The 23,810-nt window shown below is 47.2% G+C and overlaps 2 protein-coding genes across 3 annotated transcripts in view; one reads left to right on the forward strand and one right to left on the reverse strand.

Annotated features, from left to right (window-relative positions):
• The window catches only part of N4BP2L1 (NEDD4 binding protein 2 like 1), a 299,334-nt gene extending 277,508 nt beyond the window's left edge, over positions 1-21,826 (forward strand). Inside the window, exon 5 of the mRNA XM_069639264.1 lies at positions 17,710-21,826. Coding sequence (XP_069495365.1) covers positions 17,710-17,896 — 187 coding nt within the window. The 3' untranslated portion in view covers positions 17,897-21,826. The remainder of the gene's footprint in view (positions 1-17,709) is intronic.
• The window catches only part of BRCA2 (BRCA2 DNA repair associated), a 2,020,919-nt gene continuing 2,017,927 nt past the window's right edge, over positions 20,819-23,810 (reverse strand). For both annotated transcript variants that reach the window (XM_069639263.1, XM_069639261.1), the window contains one exon: positions 20,819-21,719. In XM_069639263.1, coding sequence (XP_069495364.1) covers positions 21,072-21,719 — 648 coding nt within the window. In that variant the 3' untranslated portion in view covers positions 20,819-21,071. The remainder of the gene's footprint in view (positions 21,720-23,810) is intronic.

The following is a 23,810-nucleotide window of genomic DNA, read 5'->3' on the forward strand; positions in this document are numbered from 1 at the left end:
CAATGCTTAGCTAATATTTCTGTAGATCAGCCAGACTAACAACTTTGTGCATCTTACGGAAACCTATTCAGGCAAAATCGGTCAAATCTCACTCTATCCACTATCCCAGGCATATGGGAAGGCAGTGGAAGATTATGGGAGGAAGATGCTAGTCCTGATGTTTTTTTCAACCTTCACAAATCTGTTGGTCACCCCTGATCCTTCTGATGCCTAAGATGGATAAGAGTTGGAAGTTGCGCATAGATCTTTCGAAGGTGAATGAAATATCTCTCTCTGACACCTACCCAATGCCAAGAATTGACAAGCTGATCAAAATGATTCGACCAGCAAAGTACATTTCCAACTTCAACCTAACTAAAGGTTACTAGCAAAAGTGGTGGATGCAGCTTTTGATGCTTGTCCCCTGATGTGGTGTACCGGCAATGTAAACAATTCAAGGTCTGTAGTGGATGGTGAATATTTTCAGTAAAGGGGTACAAAAATCTTCCTAGAATTACGTCACTAATCACGTCACTACGTCAAAGAGGGTAGCGTCGTGACCTCCGGGACTTTGACGCTACCCTCTTCTTCGACACGTGCTCTTCTTCTCCCCCATCTCACCAAGACTTTGCATTACTCTCTGCTGATGATGCTCTCTCTTCCCTTTCATCCTCTATCTCTACTGCCCTTGACCAACTTTACCCCCTTTCTTTCTTTCGCCCTACACGGAAACCTTCTCAACCTTGGCTTACCCCCCATCTCCGTTCTATGCAACGGCTTCTCAGGCGATTAGAGAGACTCTGGCTCAAAACTCCCTCGCTTTCTAATCAAACCTCTTACTTCTCTTACCACGCTCTTGTCTTGCAACCACCAAGTCCTCTTACTACTCTAACCTTCTCCAGTTTCAAGCATCTCATCCTTGTCGAATTTTTCAAACTCTTACCCGTCTTCTCTCTCCTCCTACTCCTGATCTCTCATCCAACTCCAGGCTTTATCCCTCTGACTTTGCTAACTTCTTTTCCTCCAAAATCATCTCACTCTGCTAGAAAATTAACTCCCCCTCTAGCTCCCTCTCTTCTCCTCACCCGTCTAGCTCCCTCTCTTCTCCTCCCCCCTCTCTTCCACTATGTCTGTCTTCTCATCTGTCTCTGCTTTGGATGTCTCCTCCCTCCTTTCCAAAGCCTACCCCACATCCACTCCCTCTGACCCTCTCCCCTCTGTTCTCATCCCCAAAATCTACCCTCTTCTTATCCCATACCTTACCACTGTCTATAACTCCTGCCTCTCCTCTTCTACCTTTCCCTCAGCCTTCAAACATGCAACGATTATTCCTATCCTAAAGAAACCCTCTGCTGATCCACTCCTCACCTCTAACTACAGAGCTATCTCCCTTCTCCCTTTCCTTTCTAAACTCCTTGAGCGTCTCGCTTATTCTCAACTCTCTTCTTTTGTCTCTTCCTCCTCTCTCCTTCCTCCCTTCCAATCTGGCTTCCGACCTAAACACTCCACTGAAACCGCTCTCACTTCTATCCTCAATTCTCTCCTCTGCTCGGCATGCCAAGCAATCATCCATGCTTATTCTCCTTGATCTCTCTGCAGCTTTTGACACTGTTGATCACCCACTCCTCCTACACACTCTCTCCTCCTTCGGATTCAAAGGCCCTGTTCTGAAATGGCTATCTTCCTATCTCTCTTCTCGTTCCTTTATCGTCTCATGGGGGGGTCAGACCTCTTCTTCCTTCCCTCTAATATACAGTGTTCTACAAGCCTCTGTACTTGGTCCTTTCCTCTTCTCTCTTTACACCTCACACATCGCCCCTGTTATCTCCTCCTTTGATATCTCCCATCACTTTTACGCTGATGATACTCAACTCTTTCTCTCTTTCTCCTCCTTCACACCTGACCTCCATCTCAAACTCTCCTCCTGTCTCACAGCCATCAAGAACTGGATGTCCTCCCGCTTCCTCTCTCTTAATAATGATAAAACTGAAGTCCTTTTCTTCCCTTCTAACTCACTTCCTCCTCCCTCTCCTCCCCCATTCATCCACTTTCCTCCCTCCAACCTCCCTATCTCCTCCCATGCTCGTAATCTAGGCGTTATATCTGACTCCTCTCTCTCCTTTTCACAACACATTTCACTTACCTCTCGCTCCTGCCGTTACCACCTATACAACATTCGCAAAATCCGTCCCTCCCTCACATTCCATGCGACCAAACTCCTTATCTCCTCTACGCGACTATTCTACTGCTCCCCCTTATTCTTTGGACTTCCTGCATCCCAGCTTGCCCCCCTTAAATCCATTTACCACTCTGCTGTTCGTACTCTTTGTCTCCTTACCTCCCGTGATTCCATCTCCTCCTCGCTCTCTCACCTTCACTGGCTACCTTTCCACTTACAGTTAAAATTCTGCTTTCTCTGCCTTGTTTTCAAATCCCTACATGGTCTTGCTCCTCCCTATCTCTGCTCCCTTCTCACCTTTTACTCCCCCTCTCGCTCTCTTCGTTCTGCTGACCATTTCCTCCTCACTGTACCTCCTTCCCCTTGTGCTTCCTCCCGGTTCCGCTCCTTCCAACTCCTTGCTCCTCTTCACTGGAACTCACTCCCTCTCTCAATCCGCTCTTCCACGACCCTTCCCTCATTTCGCACTTCCCTTAAATCCCTTCTCCTCCACTCTCCTCCTTGAAGACCTCCCCTGTTCTCTCTTCCTCCCCCTCTTTCCCTCTTCTAACTCCTCTCTCCCCACTCCCATTTCATTCTCCCACCCTTCTATTCTTCACTTGTTCTATCCTTTTCTGTTCCCCCTCACCAATCCTACTCCCTCTCCACTCCCCTTCCCCTCAGTTAATTGCTTTTTGCACTGTTTTGTTGTCGAATGATTCATTATGTAATTTTGCTCTCAATGTTTATTGTTGTTCACTGTATGAGTTGTTCTATTGTACAGTGCCTTGGTGTAAGGTGCTCTATAAATAAACAAATCAATCAAATCAATTAGCGTGAGCATCAGAGTATAGAGAAGGGGGCCCTAAGCAATGTTGAAGGATTCAGGGAGGTTTCCCCAATACTTATCTTTAAAATATTGGGTTGGTTGTAATGAATCATCTTACAGCACTGTTTCTGATCAAAAGTGGGTAAAATGACATAATTTACAATTATGTTCTCAGGGATAAGACAGAAAATAAATTAATCCAAAAGATGCATTGTCACCATCAGTACACTAGTACAGTTTACAATATTTTCATGATGCCTGTGTCCACAATGTATGCCAGCATTGCTAGTGCATAGAGCCTTCATGAAGCTGCTCCAACAATATTTGCCACTGTAAATCAGTTCCACAAAGCAGCACCCACAATGTAATCCAGCATTACCTCTGTAAGTGTATTTGATGAAATTGTACCCACAATATCAGCAAGCAGTGTCCCTGAAAATCACATTCATGAAGCTGTGCTCACCAAATATGCCAGGAATGCCACTAAATCATTTTCATGAAGCTGCCCCAACAATACATACCAACATTGCCTATCAGGCAGGCCCTTTACAAAATATTCATGGTCCTAACCACACCAAAAAAACCCAGATGTGTCTCACTCCTGTCTCACCATTTCAGAATCCATGAGAGAGTTGTCTTCACCCTCACCCACAATTACCTCGAGGTACCTGTAGTGTGTGACTCCCCTCCAATCAGTATTTAGAATCAAACAATCGGCTTAAAGTACTCTCTCTAGGGCTCCAACATTCTTACTTCTGCCCACCACTCCCACTTCTTCTCCATCCTCATGCTTCTTGATCTCTCCGATTATCCCTCTCTACCTGAAAATCCGTCCTCCTTCAGCTAAAAGGACATCACTCTTGATTCGGTGGCATATCTCTCCTTCTGCTCCTTTTACATCTCTTGTAACTCAAACACCTACTTTGCAACACCACCTCCCAGTTGGTGTGCCCCAAGAATCAGTCCTTGTCCTGCCCTGCCTTACATTCTAGACCTCCTCCCCGAGTAAACTCATGTCGTACTTTGACTTTCAGTACCACATCTCTATTGGTGACACCCAGATATGTTTCTCCTTTTCACACCTCATCATCAGCTGCTGATGCCCCACCATCACTGGATGACTCTACACTGCCTGATGTTAAACTACCCCAAGATGGAAGTCCTCTTTCTCCCAGCCTCCAATGCTCATCACACTCTCCCTTCACACATCCCTTCTCTCCTGGCCTCCTCACTCCAGCACCACAGGCTCACAAAGTCAGGGTTTTCTTAGATATATAACAAACTCTACTATCTCAACGCAACCACTGCCACCTCAGCCTTGATTAATCTACGCCTACCACACTCACCACTCAGCAAATATTCTGATCTCTACCTTGGTGCTCAAAAACATAGAGTAAAGAGGGTTCTGAAGTTTAGTATAAGCAGCCTCTACAACCTACCCAGATCTTCACCGACCTTGACACATGGACACGAAGCTGGGTGGCTCTTTATGCAAATTCACAGTGCTTCTCATCTCTCTTTGGTGTCTGTGAAGGCATCATGAATTAAAGAACAGACAACAGACTCACTTTTCTTAAAATCAAGAGTTTATTTCTCATTTGTCCGGATGGCGTGAAGCCTAACTTGTCCTATGCTAAGTTGGTATTTCCCTACCGAAAGAAACTAAGGGTCTGTTTCCTCGAGTTCAACTTAAAAGTCTGTCTGTGGCCAAAACATGTGCTTGCCGTCACATATAAAGATACATAATTTGTAGGGATGTCAGCAACCAAAGAAATGGTGTTCAAAACAAGGTTCTGAGCTTTTTCCAGCTTTGTGGCTTGTATTACAGCCTCTTCCCCAATTCAAATCAATTCCACACAGAAGACACAGTTTCATCAAGGGTCTTGGGGTTGCCTTCCCCAAGTTCATACCAGTTTCAAAACAAGGCCTCAGGGTTCCCTTCCCCAAGTTCAACACAGTTCCAAAACAAGGTCTTGGGGGCTCCCTTCCAACAAAATTCCAAAACAAGGTCTCAGGGCTCGTTTCCCAAGTTCAACGGTTTCAGCTTCAAATTTATAGTCAGTTCTCTTGGCTTCCAGTAAGTTTTCCAAACCAACTTTGCACTCCCAAGTAGGGTTACTCGGTCTAGGCGCAGTTGCCGGACCACATGGTCCACCCGCTACAGGTCACGCAACCAAAAGCCCTTGCCATTTTGTTAGTCGCTTGTTCTGATTGGAATTCATTGCAGACAGGCCCCCTCTTTGAACCTGCATCAATTGTCCACTTGCAGCTCTTTTCCTCTTTGGCAGTTTTCTGGACTCTACCACAACGTGACTTTCACACCATTCACTTTGTGTGATGCTTTCCTTGTCCCCACCTTGCTTTCACACTTCACAATAGTGCTTATCCTTTGATTTTCACTTGCTTTCATAAGCCCTTGTTACTGGATTTCCTTTGATTCATACTTTCTTATTGTCCATTGACCTCTTGGACTGGCTTTCACTATTCTCAGAATTTCATTTCACTTTCATTTCATTTGTACGGTGCTTACATGCGTTTCACATAACTTTTCTTTTGTTCGGTATTCAAAAATACAGGAAATATTTGGCAGCTTGTTTGTGTTTCATAAAACTCTCCTTTGGTCTCCTGACCCAATTAACATTAGCTTTTATCTGATAGGCACCTCTGTATGCCCGAACCCAAGCCTCTGGAGTGCCTTTCCCTCACCGGCATCTGGCAGTTCCTCAGGGTGCCTTTACCGTGATAATATATCCAAGGGTCAGTATTAATGGGAGGCACAGATGGGGTTTGGCAACATCCTACAAAGACTTCTGGGTCAGAAAGCTCATAGGAAAAAGGGAATGGAAAATACTGTATCTCATGTGAAGACATCCTCTTCCCACTCCCAAGAACCCTCCACCCAGGTGATCCTCTCTTGCATCTCACCCACAAGGCCAGGATCCAAAAGTGATGGCCTTTCCCATGCCACCTGAGAAGAGGCTCCAAAGAGAGTAGGTGGGAGGATGCCTCCAGGTTCCTTACTTGTCACACTGTGCTGGCAGCACAGTCCACTACAAGTGTGGGCCACCAGGTACAATAACAACTTTGGTTGCCGCCATTGTTTCAATTCCACATGGATTTAGGGGAGTTGGGTACCCACAGAGGCATTCATGCAGGCCTTGAAATAGCTTTTCTTACCGCACCAAGGACTAGTAGAATCAAGAGGGGGTATTCCACTGCCAGATCTATGATGTTAGGCTATGGGTGCCTGGCAAAGTCTGTGTCCCTGGGTTATTCAGTAGATCAGTGTCGCAGCTGGCTGAGAAAGCAGCCATGTCCGCTGCACCTCACCCTGACCAGAATCTTGTGTTTAGAATTACACTTGCAACTTTGTAACACTATTGGGGAAAGGTATACATAGGGCCTCATTACACGGAAGGCGGTAAGGGTTAACGGTCACCAGTAATGGTACCGGTGACCGTTAACCCTTACCGCCTTACTACGAGGTCCTTTGCGGGTAGGTACTTTAACGCCTGCTTTTTAGCAGGCGTTAAAAACCAACCCGCAAAGGGACCAGGGTGCTAATTACGGTACCGCAATTTGCGGCACCGTAATTAGCGCCTTCCCCATTCCCATAGAGCCCTATGGGGCACAAATGGGAATGGGGAAGGGCAATGGGGGAAGGGGGAATTACCGCCCCGCCAACCTTGGAATAGGGCGGTAATTCCCCTTTCCACCAAGGCGGTGCCAGTATTTTACCGGCATGGACCAAGGTGCTAATAGCACCTTGGTCCTCCGCCTACCGTGTAATTAGGCCCATAGTCTTATTTTCAGTGCCAATGGTAGTTGATCCCCAACTCAAAGTAGAGCATAGCACAATCTGTGCACAAAATGCAGCTGTGATTGTGATTGCACGGATAAGTTATTCAGCGGTTGACTCAGGGTGCAAGCTGCTTAGGAGCAGGGAGACCAGAGGAGGAGGAAGAAGGCATTGGAGAGCACAGGAACATGAGGCAGATTTGGGGGAATTGTGGCAGCTGCGAAGAACCAAACTGCCCTTCCAGTGGCCATGCTTGAGGATCTGGAAAAAACATCAAGGAGACCTTGCAGCTCAAGTACTTAAAAGAGGAGCAAGGGTATGGGCTTTCACATCCTTCTGAATGTTATCTTTTCTGTCTTTTTACCAAATTAATCCAATGACAACTTTATGATCGAAAGGGCTCATAGTGTGGATCCTCATGAATAAAACAAGCAGAGGCTGTGAGACATTGTAATTAAGCTTCACAGTTACACGATGAAAGAGAAACCCCTGAAAATGTTCAGAGACATTAGTGTATTGGAGGTTTTAGTGAGAATGGTTCAAATTTGCCCAGCCCTCGCAACACTCCAGAATCAAAGTTTCTTGAAACCTATAAAGGATACACTCTTCAAATGTGAGATAAATGTTTGCTGGACCTTTCCTTATGGCATCTGTCCCAGACACAGGGATCAACAGACAACTCAATACAAATAAAGTACAGTTCAAAGTGGGTTTATATTACAAAGGAAATTTGCCAAGGGCTTAGGGTAGACTGAAACTAAGGATGTGGGATATTCAAAGAAATCAAGAATGAGCAAATCCAGCTTGCTTAAAGACAATCAGTGTGTTTCCATCTCACCTCTGCCCTGCCATGCAGCAGTCAGATAAAAGACTCAGTCTTTTGGGGTTTAAGTTTCGCAGCACTTCTTTCTTGGCTTGGCTGAGTAGTTGCTCCTTTGTTGAGTTGGTCAGGATGTTGTTCTTTCCCAGGGCCCCAGGTGTGTAAGCCAAAGTGCCACACTTGTAGGGAGTTGCAACAGACTTCTCTACGCCTGGGGACAGCAGAGTACAGGCCTTGGGTGTCATTTGTACCTGATGCCATAGTTTCCACTAGCACTTGGATGGCAGGAGTCGTACATTTTGGGCGCCTCCTGCCTTTGACCCTTTGCCTGGCCTACCTGGCTCTTTTACCCTCTTTTTTCCTTCGCGATGCCCCTCAACAATCTGGCTCACTTCATCTTCCATGATGCGTTTAGTGTCCCGGGCACTTACCGAATGGCTACTTTTTTTATTTAAAGCAATGGTGAATTTTCTGGTTATCCAAACTGTGCCAATCCATGTACGTTTCTTTTAAGTTCAAGGGTTTGATGTTTGGTGGTATACATGTATCCCAGATTCTGTCGGCCATCTTTGGCACACATTCCTCAACGCTGGTTTTCTACTGATCAAAGTCACTGCAGATGTTAGCAGTGGTCCAGGCAGTCCTTTCCCATTCACTCCTACTATGGATATGGTTACTCCAGTTCTGGTTCTAATATGTGGGTTCTCTAGACTGTAGCACAAGTTCTTTCTAGCGTTGGGCAAGTCAGTTTGGCATATGTGATTGAGGGACAGGGCTTCTGGTGTAGTAATGTAGGGGACAGCCTTCGTTAATAAAAGGGGTTATAACCGGACCCATCAAATTAATTCTGACCTGGGAGGGCGCTAGAGGGCCATCCAAGATGGCCGCTTAAGTCTCAGCTCCCACGTAGCCCCGCATCAATCCTGTGCAATCCTGCTGTTCCTGGCGTTGCTGTGTCCCTGAATCCTTATGCATGAATTGCCGAATTCCCCAGCTATGCCCTCCTGAAATTCTGAGGAAAATCGGTGCTGCCTGCCCGATAATCAACCCAAGTGGCCTGGCGGCCGAGCACCATAGGGCCGGCCCACTCGTCTCCTCGCTCCCAGGGCCGGCCACTTTCACGGCGGTCTCCGGTGCGCCCCCTGTGCCAGCACGGAGCGTCTACCCGGAGTGTCGGCGAGGAAACAGCTGCGGTTCGGTGAACGCGCACTGACCAACGATGAGCCCGTGAGAGATCCTGCCCCCCTCCCTCCCCTCGGGCCTCCGCCGGAGAGGAGAGTGCAGCCGTGTGACATCCAGACTGGCGGTTACACAATCAGCAGAGACGGCAGCCAGAAGATCGGACTGCTTTACCGACCCCCCCCCCTCCACCTGCGGCTTGTGTCCTCCCCATCTGCTCCGGTATCCGGCTTCCCCGCCGTGGGCCGTAGAGCGCGGGAAACCAGGCGGTGTCTAGGCCTCGCTCCCCCTCCCCCGCTCGGAGGCTGCGAGCGCGCCTGAAGGAGCTGCAGCAACGCGGGGAGTGAGCGTGTGGCTCCGCGTCCATCGTCCGCTTCTTCTACATTCCCCGAGCCTGCCCGGACTGAGCACCACTGGAAGAGGCGCAGAAGAGAGCACCCTGCGCGAATCGAGCGCGCTCGAGGGTGGCCCCCCGCCTGGAGGTGGTGTTCCGGTGCTGCCGGGAGGTAAGGAGGGGTGGGGAGACTACGCTATTCCCCAGGAGGGGCCGGTACCCCCACCACCCCCACCACAGCGCCATCGAACTCAGCGTCGAACACGCCACTGGCACCCCCCCCCCGGCATCTCTGGCACTCCAGCCCCCGCCAAATCAGGATCAAGGCGACACCCGTGCGCGCTGAGCGCGTGGGAAACCCATCAAAGCTAGGGCATTCTGCACCTCCTGAAGTGGAGAGGGTGCCGGCCACAACTCGTTGAGCAACCACCTTTCTGTAGAAGACCACTCGTCCCTGCACTACAGCGCATGTGTACATCCATTAGACCCTGGCTCTTCCTCCTCCTGTTTAAGCATAAGCAGGTGGGCACCGTATTAAATAACCTTGGCATGTATCAACGACCCACCGCTACAGGCATCTCCTGATTCCAAGAGGCCCGCATGGCAGTTGGCCATTGCCATACGTCAGTCTTGCGTTGAAACTCACTGCACGGTCTGCGTTAACTGAGGAGAGCTGCACATACGACGAAAGCAGACTCCCTCCTCCTCCTGTACTACCACTAAGTCACCTATTACAGCGAACTGCAACCCACCTGGTCCGGAGGTGGGTCCTAGAGGGATCCGGGGGCACTGCAAGACCATCCGCAGCCCACGTTAGACACTTCCAGTCTCGCAGCCATGATGGGGAAAAATGATAAATCCCAGAGGAAGCTGAACTTCGAAAGTGGCCTGACCCCCAGGGCTCCTCCCCACCAAGAAGACCAAGCTTCTGCGTCTGTCTGTCCTCATCAAGACGCAATGGCGGATAACCTCTTTGAAATAAAAGAAATCCTTCTTGATCTGAAAGCAGGCATTGGCAGTCTGAGTAATAAAATGGACGGTCTTGCGTCCAAGGTCGATCTCCTGCAGCATTATATGGACTCCCATGCCGAACGCATGAACGAGATGGAGCAGAGAGTGTCGGGTCTCGATGACAGTAACCCTATCCACTAGAGTCTCGCAGCTGGAATCGCAGATGAAGCTAACCACTGCCAAGTGTGAAGACTTGGAAGGTCGATCGAGGAGGAACAACCTGCGGATAGTCGGAGTGAGAGAGCAGCAGTCCCAGGAGAAAATGGAAGAATATGTAGAATCCCTATGCACCAATTTATTTGGCCGCGAGGCCCTGTCCCACCTATTCATAATCGAGAGAGCCCACAGGATTCCCGCGACGAGACCAGCACCAGGTGCTCCTCGCAGACCGATAATAGCGAGACTGTTGAACTACAGAGATTGCGATGCCTTACTCCGCCTCACCAGGGAAAAAGGCGAGCTAAGCCACGACGGGGAAAAAATCCACTTCTACCCAGATTTCTCCCCAGCAGTACAGTCACAAAGGAAAACATTTGCTGGCGTCAAACAGAGACTACGTAATAGTCAACTGCCGTATACAATGCTTTATCCAGCGCGCTTAAGAATCCAGCACGAGGGAAAGGTCCAGTTCTTCCAAACCCCAGATGAAGCAAATCTGTTCCTGGACCGTCTAGGCCTCCCGGATCTGAACCAGGCTCGCCCAAGACCTCAAAGAGACAGAAACCCTAGGAATCCTCCTTAAAGAGCACCTCACAGCTGAGTACAGGGCACAGTCCAGCAACACAAAGTAAGCCAGACCTTTTACAGCAGCACGAGTCGGGGCTGGGTCACTTGGGAGGCCCCAAGTGCCCCCAGCACAGCCACAGTTCAGTTACTGTTAGCCTATGTTGAGTCTGTCCAACGAGGTGTGGATCTAACACCTCAGTATGGTGACTCCATGGGCCTTCTTGGTTAACTGTTGGGCAATTCAGTACCTCCCGGTGGGCCAGTTAAGGGTTGCCCACCCATGGGAGAGTTACGTCTCGGGCCTGTTGAGGTTAGCCCGTAGTTCGAGTCCTACGAAGTTATGGAGAAGTTTAAGCGCCAACGGATCCCGACTGTCCAGCTCCTCACCGGCTCCCTACCCGCTGCCAAACCCGACATCGCACCGTGGCTTCCATCCTGTGAGCAATGACCCCGGCGTAAACTTAAACACAACCAGACCACCACTACCCGTGAAACAAGGAATGCGGTCCGATATAAAATCTAAATCGCCCCATTCAATATTTTAACGTGGAATATAAGAGGCGGCAACATCCCGGCCAAGTCCAGGAAAATTCTGCATTATCTTAGACGCCACGAAGTGGACGTGGCTCTGATTCAAGAGACTCATTTCACCCCAGGGAAGGACCACCACTGGGCCAAAAGCTGGGGCTGCCACAGATACTTTTCATCCTACTCCACATACTCGAGAGGAGTTGCTATCCTCATACACAAGCGCCTCAGTTTCCGGCTACTATACATGGCAAAAGATGAAGGCAGAGCACTATTGGTGAGCGGCATCATCGCAGGTCAGAAAGTGACCTTTGTTAATTCATATGCTCCAAATGTAGATGGCCCCGACAATTTTGGCTGGGTGTTGACACAGCTCTCATCGCTCAATCCAGCAACAATTATCTGGGGCGGTGACATGAACACGGCAATGGCGCCTTCGAGAGATAGATCAACGTCCGCCCAATATCCACCCTCACAGGCTAGTCTCCAGATAAAAGAAATTTGCAATGCGTTTGATTTACAGGACACCTGGAGAGTCTGCAATGGGGAACGGCGCGATTACACCTTTCATTCTGCAGTCCACAATACAAGCTCCCGGATAGACTACTTTTTCACCTCAATAAAAGGCCCCCTATCATGTGGCCGGTGCTGTATCCATCCGAGAACACTCTCAGACCACTCACTACTCTTCCTTAAGCTTAAACCAACCAACCCCTCCCCGCCATTACAGCGATGGCGCTTCAAACAGGGATCACTTCGAGACAAGGTCTTTGCAACCGAATTAAGAGAGGAGATTGAGGTATTTTTGGAGGCCAACTTGGGCTCGGTCCCCTCAGCAGGAACAATTTGGGAATCCTTAAATTGTTTCATCAGAGGAGTCTGCCTCGCCAAGGAAAACGGCATCCTCAAGCTAATTAGAAGCAAACTTACAACCAGCGAAAATAAATTAAAGCAACTCGAGATCCAGAATTCGAACAATGCCAACCCGGAGTCTGCAGCAGCTTTGAAAACGGAATTACAGAAATTCCAACGCAGCAGTGGAGCGAGAGGTTCAATTTCTTTACCGCGCCAGCCAAATCTGTCAATATGGAGAAGGCCAGAAACCAGGTGCTCTATTGGCTAACCTAATCAAAGCCGATAACAAGCAATCCCAAATCGAAAGGATCAGAACCAGGCAAGGCGAGGAAGTCCACACCGACTAAAAGATAGCAGAGGAATTCCGTCTATTCTACCAAGATCTTTACAGCGCCAAGCTCCCGAAAGACTCGAACCTCCCTCTGGAATACCTAGAAGACACTGAACTATATTGGGTCGAGCATCTGTTGCGTGAACCTCTGAACAAACTGATTTCACAGGAAGAGATTAGAGCTGCTATAAAAACCCTACCATCCTCCAAGGCACCAGGCCCTGACGGCCTAACGGGGGAATTTTACAAAGCCTTTGCAGAAACCCTGGCTCCCCTGCTGGCAGCAGTATACGAGGAAGCGCTGGAGCTCGGGTCTCTCCCCCGCTCCTCCCGTGAGGCCAATGTCATTCTACTGCACAAATCAGGAAAACCACCGGACGAATAGGCCTCGTACCGCCCGATCTCCCTGCTTAACCTGGACAATAAAATTCTGGCCAAGATCCTGGCGAATAGATTGATGCCCCTGATGCCGGCCTTGGTGCTAGCAGACCAAGCAGGCTTCATACCGGGCCGCAATACGACCTTCGGCATCCGAAGAATGTTTGGAATCATCGAGGCTCTAGACCCAACAGACCAGGCAATTGCGGTCCTGCTAGACGCAGAAAAGGCGTTTGATTCCGTGGAGTGGCCGCTTATGTTCATGGTCCTCACCAGGATGGGGTTGGGGGCCCGCTTTATCAGACTCGTTTCTCTCCTGTACACCAATCCACAAGCGAACATTGTAGTAGGCACGGCAAAATCGACTTCAATAAACTTGCAGCGTGGCACGAGACAAGGGTGCCCGCTTTCGGCATTGATATTTGCTCTGGTGATGGAGCCACTAGCCTCCAATCTGCGGGAACTCTGTCAACAGAGTGGTCTCCTCATTGGCCCACACAAGCTTATCGTATCCCTATATGCCGATGACGTGGCCCTATTTATACGCGACCCGGAAGTTAATCTGAACCCGGTCATGAGGGAAGTCATCAAATTCGGGGCGGCCTCCGAATTAAAAATCAATCATTCAAAATCAGTCGTCTTCCCACTGACTCGAGACACAAAACAGTTTGCCGACGACTTCGGTCTCACGTGGAGAACCGCTGAGGTTCGATATCTGGGGATTCAGCTGTCACTAGACCAACAAGAGGTGTTCCGGGATAACTACGAGGAGGTGATTAAGTCCCTACAAGACAAGTTTTCTCGCTGGAAGTCGCTCCCACTGACATTTTGGGGCAGAACGTCCTTAGTCAAAATGGTAGTGCTGCCAAAGCTACTGTACCTCTTCAATAATATCCCCCTACTACTACCGCAATCCTTTTTGAAAAGGCTGAAAAGCTTGGTTCTTGATTTACTGTGGGCTGGCAGACCAGCCAGAGTAGCGCATTCTATACTGACACTTCCCGTGTCCAACGGTGGACTGGCCCTCCCCGACTTGGAGAAATACTTCTGGGCAGCACAGGCACAGTACCTCAGCCACTGTTACGCAATGCAATTCATTCGTCCTCATGTACAGGTGGAACGGGCCCTGGCTACTCCCAATTTCCTGACAGCAGTGGTCTTCGGCAAGCTCCCCGTTCCCAACCGCACGATGAACGTGATGCTCACGACATACAAGGTCTGGAAGACTCTGGCTAAGAAGCTTGGGGTGAAAAAGAGGGCTGTCAGTCATATTTATTCCTGGAATCCCCCTAACATCTGAGAAAGTGTTCCACCAGTGGGTCGATAAGCTACATATACAATCCCTAGGGGACCTATTCACAGAAGAGGGCTTCCTGACACCAGACCAAGCAAACAGAGAGGGGGCAACTCTGCATTAGACGTTTTCCTCTACTTCCGAACTCACTACACCCTGCAGACCCATCTGCCAGACTTCCCGCGTCAACCCCCTACTTGGCAATTGCTGCACGATGTCATTCAAGCACAAGGGGACGGCAGGCTGGTGTCACAAATATACAAAGCACTAACCGTTGGAACACCCCCCGTCAACATTGGGGCGAAAGCCAGATGGGAAAGAGCGCTAAATACAAACATAACAGATGCAGATTGGGGCTACATACTGAACCAGACCCAGAAAATCGCACTTAATTCCCGGCTCAAACTTATTCATTTTAATTTCCTTCACCAAGCGTATCACACACCTGAAAAAACTAACATGCATCACCCCGACATCCTGGCAGAGTGCAAGAGTTGCGGAACCGTATCCGCGAGCTTTGTACATATGGCATGGGAATGCTCTGAAGTAGCCCCATTCTGGAACCGAGTGCTGGAGACGTCATCGGCAATCGTGGGAGAAGCAATACAACCGAGATGCACGGCAGCGTTGCTGGGAATGACAAGATTGCTATCCGCTCCCTCAAGAAGACTGGCCGGGGTCCTACTGACACTAGCCCGCAGGAGAATTGCCATGACATGGGGCCGCAGTCCCCCTCCTTCCTACACCGCCTGGCGAAAGGACCTACTCTACTATCAGGATGTAGAGGCGGACTTCATAAAACTTCTTCCTCAGCACGCGCGCCTGCCTGACATATGGGGCCTGCTGATAACTTTCCTGATAAATGAAGAGGAGGCTTCCTCAATGGGTACATCGGAGCCAGGCGGATCACCCTGATACAGTCTTAAATTCAGGCCAATAATCCCTTGGAAGGGGACTCGGCGGTGAGAACTGTTGCCCACCAAGGACATTAAATGGGAGCTGTGGGGGCTCGGGGGAGGAATACGGGAGGGGTGAGGGATGGGGTTCAAGTTGATGGCGCTAAGTTTATAATCCACCCTAATGTGGGTGTGTATTTGTATGGTGTGTTAAATACCAAAAATAAAGGTTTTTTAAAAAAAAAATTAATTCTGACCTGGGAGAGACAGCCAAACACTTGGGAACCACAGCAGCAGAACATCAGCAGAATCCCAACCAGGGGGAGGTGTAATATTCGGTTATACTGCAGACAGCCCTGTCCAGCTTGTGTTGTCGGAGCATGTTGGTGGTGGCTGGAGGACTTTGGGAAGCGCTGTAAGGGCAGTGGAGGAGCAGAGTGGGAGAGAAGAAGGCAGGAGGAGCATCTGACAAGTTGGAGTCGGTAGTAAAACAAGGAGCTCCAGCAAGGAATTGGAGGAGGAAAGTACAGTGGAGATGCAAACTCTGCTTCGTGCCTCTTCCACTCTTTAGAAGGGGACAAAACTGGGCTGAAGCACAAAGTGAAGATGTAAAAGCATTACGTCTTGCATTTGTGCTTTCATTTTGCACTCCACCCATTTTAAAATGAACCCTGCATAGTCTTGTAAAAACATTGCACACGAACAAAGCGACTTGCAGTGTTTGAAGTCTTGCCCACTGAAATCCTGCAGCATTACGAACAGGTGTTGAAATAGTAGTTCCCTCATACGGCCACCAAGCCCCTTGCCAAAAACTCTGCAGGTTCTTAGTCCCCGATTCAGGTCACCAATACCAACAGAAGTAGGGTATAAAAGGAGAGGTGACATGCCTAATGTTGGAGCTAGAAGTTGGTGTTCGGATTTGAAGAGTAGTGCGTGCAGTTTAACAAGGAGGAGAGAGGACAGCTATGGGAATGGAGGAGGTCGAAGAGAAAAAGGCAGGAGACATACGTGATAAAAGAAGGCTGGAGGAAGTGCTAAAGAGGAAGAAAGGTGCAGAGAAGACTACGTGAAAGAAGTTTGAAGAAGGTGGGGTAAAATAATTGGAGGAGGAAGAGGGAATGGCTCAAGGAGAGGCGGATTGAAGGAAGAGCATGGCAAAGGGTAAGAAGGGTGGTAGAACTGCAAGGAGACAAAGAGTAGAAAGAGGCCAGGCAGAGCAGTGAATTAAATAGAGTGTGAGAGGGTGTCTCCAGAACCTCTATATTGGGGAGGGTCACTTAGCTGTGGAAAGGTCTCACGTTACACCTAGGATACTAGAACGACAACTAGAGTGTGGGCCAATATAAATCCCAGCCACTGTGACTGTCGCTAAGAAGGGAGACCGGACTGGGGAAATAGGGAAGGACTGAGCATCAACACACACTCCCAACGTTCACCTCTGAGCTCAGTTAAATCCTAATCCCCTGTTTTGTTTCAAATAGAATAAAGTGAACTCGTGCGTGGTTTTGCGTTGTCAGGCGATCTCTCGATTGTGACAAGACTCATTGGTATTACGCGGTTTTATGACATCCGTGAAGAATTGCACCTTAATGGAAATGCGTGTGGCGGTCAAATTTTCTCCCACAGCCATGCCAAAGCGCACAGTATGACACGCCACCTAATGAGTGGCGTACACATGGGTGAATCTCTTTTTACACCTTTTGTGTGAATGTGTTGTACTGTGTACGAGAGGAGGTGTTGTCGCTTGAGTGAGCGTAGAATGCTTGGTGTGCGTTTCAGTTGATCCTGTTGTGGCTGCTGAAGGAGCCTCAGGTAGGGTGCCCCGGCATGATTAAAGGAAACTGCACTTGAAGAGTGCTGTAAAAATACAGGAGAATGTGATTGCTACATTACCTGGCTCCAATCTCGTATACTTCTACGAGTCTCTTCACAACACACAGGTAGCTCTGGGACTTTGAGTTAGGCATGCGCACAATACTGTACAGCAGAGTGCTGCGTCTCTGGTTGTGGAGAAAGTTGGCGATCAAAATCAACCCTTTCAGGAAAAGGAAAAAAGGGTTACCCTCTACCGGGCTGCCTACAAAAGTAATGTCTACTTTAGCCTATGTTCTTTCTACTGCTACTGAAACGAGGTAGTGCGGACGGCAATGTAATTCACCGTATCCCTTATATTCTGTGTTTTTATTTAATGCCGTCTGTTGCATCATTGAAACTATGCAGTCGCCATTGCAGCTACGTAGGAGCCGAATTGGAAATAATGGCAAGCCGGTTCCTCCGACTGTCACATAGTATACCAATCAAATTATAAATGTTAGCAGACTTTCTTTTTTTAATTTGTATGATCTTCGGAATTTCTCTCATGTGCTTTCCTCGCCTTTCTTGAAACGTTGCAGACACAATTTCTTTGTTGACTTAGGTAAAAAAAAAAAAAGTTTTTTTTTTGCGAGTATCTAACACCGCCACTAACAGAATATATTTTCTACTTGTCTTCTAATTCTACATTAGAAAAGCAATCCTATAGAAAATGTGTGTGAAGTTTCATTTTAATATCAACTTAACTGAATTATTGTGTTTATCTTTTTTTGAGTATAGAAAAAATAGTCATGGAGTCCCACGAGACAAAATAAAACGCATGAAAGAACAATATGAGCACAATGTTACATTTCACACTGTGCTGCATTGTGAGGAACCAAGCACAAGTCCTGCCCTTACGACCAGTTCGGCACATAGTGCTACATCAAACGAAAGACGAAATAGAAGGGGCCAATTTCACAGTTAATGGTTAGCGTTAGATACCAGCAAACCGGCTGAACCAAAACGCGTGCTCACATCCCTTCCAGACAGCCTAAAAGGGTGAGTTGCTGCAAGCACTGATAAAATGAGCAGCCGCCCATCCCATAGCTCTAACTTTTAACGGTCCTCTGGACTTTGGTCCTGCATCCTCCCATGCTAAATCTGTTCACAATTTTGGTAGCCCCTTTGAGAACAAGCTCTAGCTCCAAGGTCAGGCCAACAACGTGGTAAACCATGCAACTACCGCTACATATTGTAATATTACCTCCTAGCTTCACTGCAACATCTCTCATCGGAACAATAATCCCCTGCACGCTGGATCCCCTGCACGCTGGATCATGAGAACTACTTCTGCATTGGTCTACCACACTCTTCTGTTACCAAGCTTCATCAAATCATCCTATACCCATGGAAACACATCTCACAAGCCACCAAGCAACTCCATTGGCTCCCCATCTCATCCTGCCTCATCTTTAAAATCTCCCGTTATACAAACAGGAGCTTTCCACTGAACCAGCCGCATGCATCTACAACCCTACATTAGACTCCTCAGCCATCAAGGACACTTGGATCCTCCAGCTCTAGACTTCTCGTCACTGCGGGCTACTCAAAACAATGCCTAGAAGGCTACAAGACTACAATAATTGTGAACTTATTTTTGTCTCAATGCAGCCATAAAGAAATCTACTCAGTTTTCAGAAAGAACCCCACAGGCTTACTTTTTGAACTCACTTTCTGAGTTGACTGCTACCGCCTTCTTTGTCTTCCTGCCCCTTTCCCATCTATTCCTCCACACCTTTCCCGCTTGAACCCATTATTGCCCACCCTCATGTCCAACATCCACTGAAGGAACGTTCCAGTCTTTCACGATTATACCGGCAACCATTAATTACATTTCATTCACTTGCCAATAATACAGGACAAGATTGTGGTGAACGATATTTCGGCGCATGTTGGATGATCTGTGAGTTCCATGGTCAAAGAAAAAAAGGCGTTCAGCAAATTACAGAAAAATGCAATTGTTTAATGCATATATTTAGGCCTCTTGCGTTCTTGGTTTGTTTGATAAAAGTATGTTCGTAAATGTGGTTCTTTTGTATTTGAAAGTAAATCACAATGGTTTGTTTTCAGAATATAACATATTATTCGGATTGTATGCTGAACACACAGACCAAAAGTAATAACATTCTTCAGTTTTAAAAACGGAGCTGATTAAAGGACAATTATCTGAATGCATACAATATATGAAAAGCCTGTTTGGAAGTGATCTTTATGCAGCTTTCGTACTTGCTCACAGCCACAACTTCCTTTTTTTAAATGTTATATATTGGTTTCCATTTTAAACTTTTACCAGTTTTGTAACAGTGATGTTTTTCTATTCCAAATCAGAAGGCAATGCGTTATTGTTGCTGTTTAAATTATTCCTATTAACATTTCATTGTACACATCATTCCCTTTCACAGTGCTATTTATACGGCCTGCCATAGGATATGTACACTAATATTATTAAACAATGCAGAATGACACAACCACTCAACGCCAAGGAATTGTTGATATCAACTGCTTGAACAAGCAGGAATTCCATGGCATTGAATATGCAGTCTATTTTGTATAGTTTTATTTTGGCTTTGTGCAGAGTTCTCTAAAATCTAGAAAGCCCTACACCATACGGGTTGAATCATACTGCAATAGCAATACTGACAACAGGAGAAATCACTATTGTGGGAATTCTAGATTTCGGCCTATTGCCCCCCCCCCCCAGCCATTGTTTCGGGAAATCTTTAACACTGTCAATAATAATGTAATGTTCTTTCTATAAGTACAGTCATTTAGGTACACCAGATAGGTTTACGTGTTCTACACATTGGGGCCAATCTAAGCAATGCTAGACATTGGTGGTCATTACGACCCCGGCGGTTGTCGTGCCGGTAAAAACGGCACGGCTACCGCCGGAGTAACTCCCCATAGTCCCATAGTAGTCAATGGGAATGGGGAGGACGCTAGCACCGGCACCATTCATAATGGTGCCGGTGCTACCGTCAAAGTCTGCGAGTGGGTGCCTTTTCGCCCACCAGGTGAGACCTGGCGGGGGGAAGGAGGGGGCCACCGCACGCAGAACTCGGAGTGTGCCGGTCCGGTAACAATGTTGTTACCGGACCGCCATACTCATAATGAGGTCCATCGGATGCTAGCTACAAAGTCCTACTTGAGTCATACAAGCAGGTACTCTCATTTTCAAAGGGATCCTGCACGTCGCAAGTGGGCCAGGGATAGAAGTGCACACGGCTTATTGTTCTGAGTGTCGGGTGTGCGCTCAACACCTAGATCAGCATTAGACTTCTTTACTCACATGGGTGCTGAGTGGGCATAGCCAGATACATGATTTAAGAAGCTCATCATTAGCAATGCATTTTTAAGTGTAAACAGTAAAATAAGAATGTTCCTGCTGTGCATACGTGTTTCTGATTTGGGTACAGCAATCCAGGCAGGGGGTCGCAGGAGATCCTGTCTGCACTACACTATCCTTGCACATGGCCTGTCACAGGGGATCCTGGATTACATTCCATCAAGAATAAAGGCTACGCCCTGGGCAGCAACTTCTGCGCCCACCCCACCCCAAACTGGCTGCGGAACTGTATTCGAACTGCTTAAAGCAATAAAATGTCAAGTGGGGGCATGACAGTAATTTCCAATGGCACCATCAATGTCTTTTGTAAGAAAAGTAAAATAATGGTAAATCTATTTTTGTAACCGAATTAAACTGTGTTAATGTATGAAACAATGTTTTGGAAAAGAATCTATTTTTAGAAAAAAAAATAACACAAATCTGATTCGCCAAAAGACATGGATTACATTCATAAAGAGAACACACAATTGTGTGCATATGCATGGAAGTACGTCCACCGGACAACCTCTTTAATGAACTTTATTTACACATGCCAACCATTTCAGTATAAGCACGGTTTGTAAAATTTCAACTTTCAAAGAGATAAAATGGATCTCATTTTTTGTGCGTGAAAGTTTTTTGTTGTACACGTCGTTTATAATAAATTATGTTACATAATGCATATGAAAATAGAACAGGTCTATGCTTCATATGAACTTATCTACAATAAAATAAAACTATTACAGCAATTAAAATATGAACAGTAGAGTTGGCCTCATTTTCTTTTTTTTCTTTGCAGTTTTCTTTGATGTACCACAGGTATCTGGGTTGCATTTAGTTTATTTTCTGGATCTTCAGCTTCCTGGCCCAAATCCACCACAACATCACCTTTTATTGCTGTACTGGACCGGAGAGATTCTTGTTTCAGTTCAACATCACAAGATTGCTCAATGGCACTTTTGCTTAAAGAACATGTCTTTTTTTCCTCAGCTCCATTAGACAAGAGTCCTTGAGTATTTATCATTGCCAGTTCGTCATCTGCTACCCATCCATCCTCAAGTGTAGAAGAGGTTGTATTATTACACAATGGCTTTGATTTGAAATCCATCGAGTTGTGTTTTTCATCCCTTGCTTTTATATTGCTCTGTTTTGGGCCACAGCTTCTTGGCGGTCTGAATGCTTTTTGCAAAGATGGGGAAACCATTGCCTGCCCTGGCGAACATGGGGGTGGACAAGAAATGCGACTAAGGAAATCCAACGCTTTTCTCATTTTGCTCCTTTTTCTTGAATCCATTTCCTTTTTCTCTGTTGAACTACCTTCAGGAGAGATATTTGCAGCAGTGGGCGTTTCAGAACACTTTAGCCCAGATGTGGTCATTGGAAAAGAATCCTTCAACTGCGTTTTTTCATGTGTAGTTGGTGTCTGTATAAAAACAAAGTTTCTTTGAGTTATGCATTATATTGCAAAGAAAAACATTTGTGCTACCAATTATTGAACAAGCAACTAAAAGAAAAAAACGTTTATTTATGTACTGTTGTAACATTTTATTTATTTGTAATTTATAAAAATATGTGATTCGCTCTTAGCAGTTTCAGAACATTTAACATGGATGTAGTTACTTAATAGTAACATCAGAATATTTAATCTTCAGCACCCCTTATTTCAAGACAGGTTGGACATCATTTTATCAGTACAAAGTAGAATAATGTGCAAAAGTGTAATAGTATCACAGTCTAGGACATATAACCACACATGCATGCTCAGATTCAGCCCCACTCACCATGGCAGAGTGCATTGACCATTATGTAAAAGGAGGGGCACTTAGCTGTCCATTTTCAATGTCCAGTTCCTGCACATGATATTTGGGTTGGGCGGAGGGCATCACTGTCCTGGGAGGGGATTTGAACCTGGTGGGAGACCCAGGGATGGATCGCTGGTCACTTAATGGGGACAAGCAGAGGGTTGAGACCAAGGAAAATGTTCACATTAAGCATCTTTTGCAGGACTACCACTGGACTGAGGTATGGAGGAAGCACCAGGCTGGGCCGGGAGGGTATACATTCTTCTTCCTTCCACACCAAACCTACACCAGGGTAGATATCTTATTGGTACCCTGGAAACAAGATGAGATGACACAGGGGTCTAGGGTGGCGGCGACAACGTGGCCAGCCCACAAACTGCTGGTGGTAGTTTGGAAGGTAGAGAGCCCTCCGAGGAGGCAAACACGATGGAGGTGTAATGATACTTTGGTAAGAGATCATCAGGTGTTCAGGGACTTTCTAGGGAAGAAGATGGGTGCATACTTTACAACAAACGATAATGGCGAGGTGGGCATGGGAGGCCACAAAGGCGATATTTAGGGGATTGCTCATTGCTGAGGCGGCGCAGAAGAAAAAGGAAGGGGGCTAGTGGAAACCACACTGCAGGGGGAACTGAAAGCACACAGAGCGCAGATGGCCCAACTTGGAAACAGAGGCGTGGAAGCATTTAATAGCGAAGTGACAAGGAAGGAGGTGCTGCTGGGGATCCGATAGTTAAAAGCTGGGAAAGCCCCAGGGGAGGATGGGTTTACCACTGACTTTTATAAGCCATATCAAGACCTGCTGGCAGCCCCCCGGGCCAAACTATTTAACTGCATAACAGGGGAGAGGTCAATCCCACCAACGTTCCTGTGAGCACTTATTACAGTGATCCCGAAGCCGCCCAGCTGTGCCTCCTACAGGCCCATCTCGTTATTAAATGTGGATACCAAGATATTCACTAGGATGCTGGCGTCCCGCCTGGAGTCCCATCTTCTGGGACTGGTGCACACAGACCAGGCACGTTTCATACTGCATTGGCAGAGAGACGATTATATGAGGAAGACGCTTCACATTCTTAACTCATCAGAGGTGGTAAGGGAAGGCACCATATTGCTAGCCATATTGCTAGCCTTAGATGCAGAGATGGGGGAAGTCCTCTCAGAGATAGGTCTGGCCGGAAGATGGAGGCAATGGGTCCCAGCTCTTTACTCAAAACCGACAGCCAAGGTGGTGGCAAATGGTAGTGTCTCAGACATTCGAGTTGCAATGAGGAACGCAACAGGGATGTCCACTCTCTCCAATGCTCTATGCGCTTGTGATGGAGCCTTGGGCCAGAGAGTGGGCCAAATAGGTGCACAGAAATGAAGGGATTCAGGGGGTGGCGGTCAAGATGAGCCTCTTTGTGGACAACGCCCTCTTGTACATTGCAGACCCGCTACATTCGGTACCTTGCATTATGGACAGCGTGAAGCAGTATGGAAGACTGTCAAGTTTTAAGTTCAACTTTGACAAGTCGGTGGCACTGCTGGTTGGGGGACTGTCTGGAACAGAGAAATAATATATGAGGGGCTCCCATTCCAGATACAGGAGGAGCACTTTCGATATCTGGGAATACAGGTATACAAACAATTCAGGGATCTATACATAGGGAACTATCTGCTATTATGAAGATAATCTTAAATAATTATTATGGTCAACGATGCGCAAAGAT

This window comes from Ambystoma mexicanum, chromosome 7q (assembly GCF_040938575.1).
Source record: "Ambystoma mexicanum isolate Mex_15411 chromosome 7q, UKY_AmexF1_1, whole genome shotgun sequence".
Lineage (NCBI taxonomy): Eukaryota > Metazoa > Chordata > Amphibia > Caudata > Ambystomatidae > Ambystoma > Ambystoma mexicanum.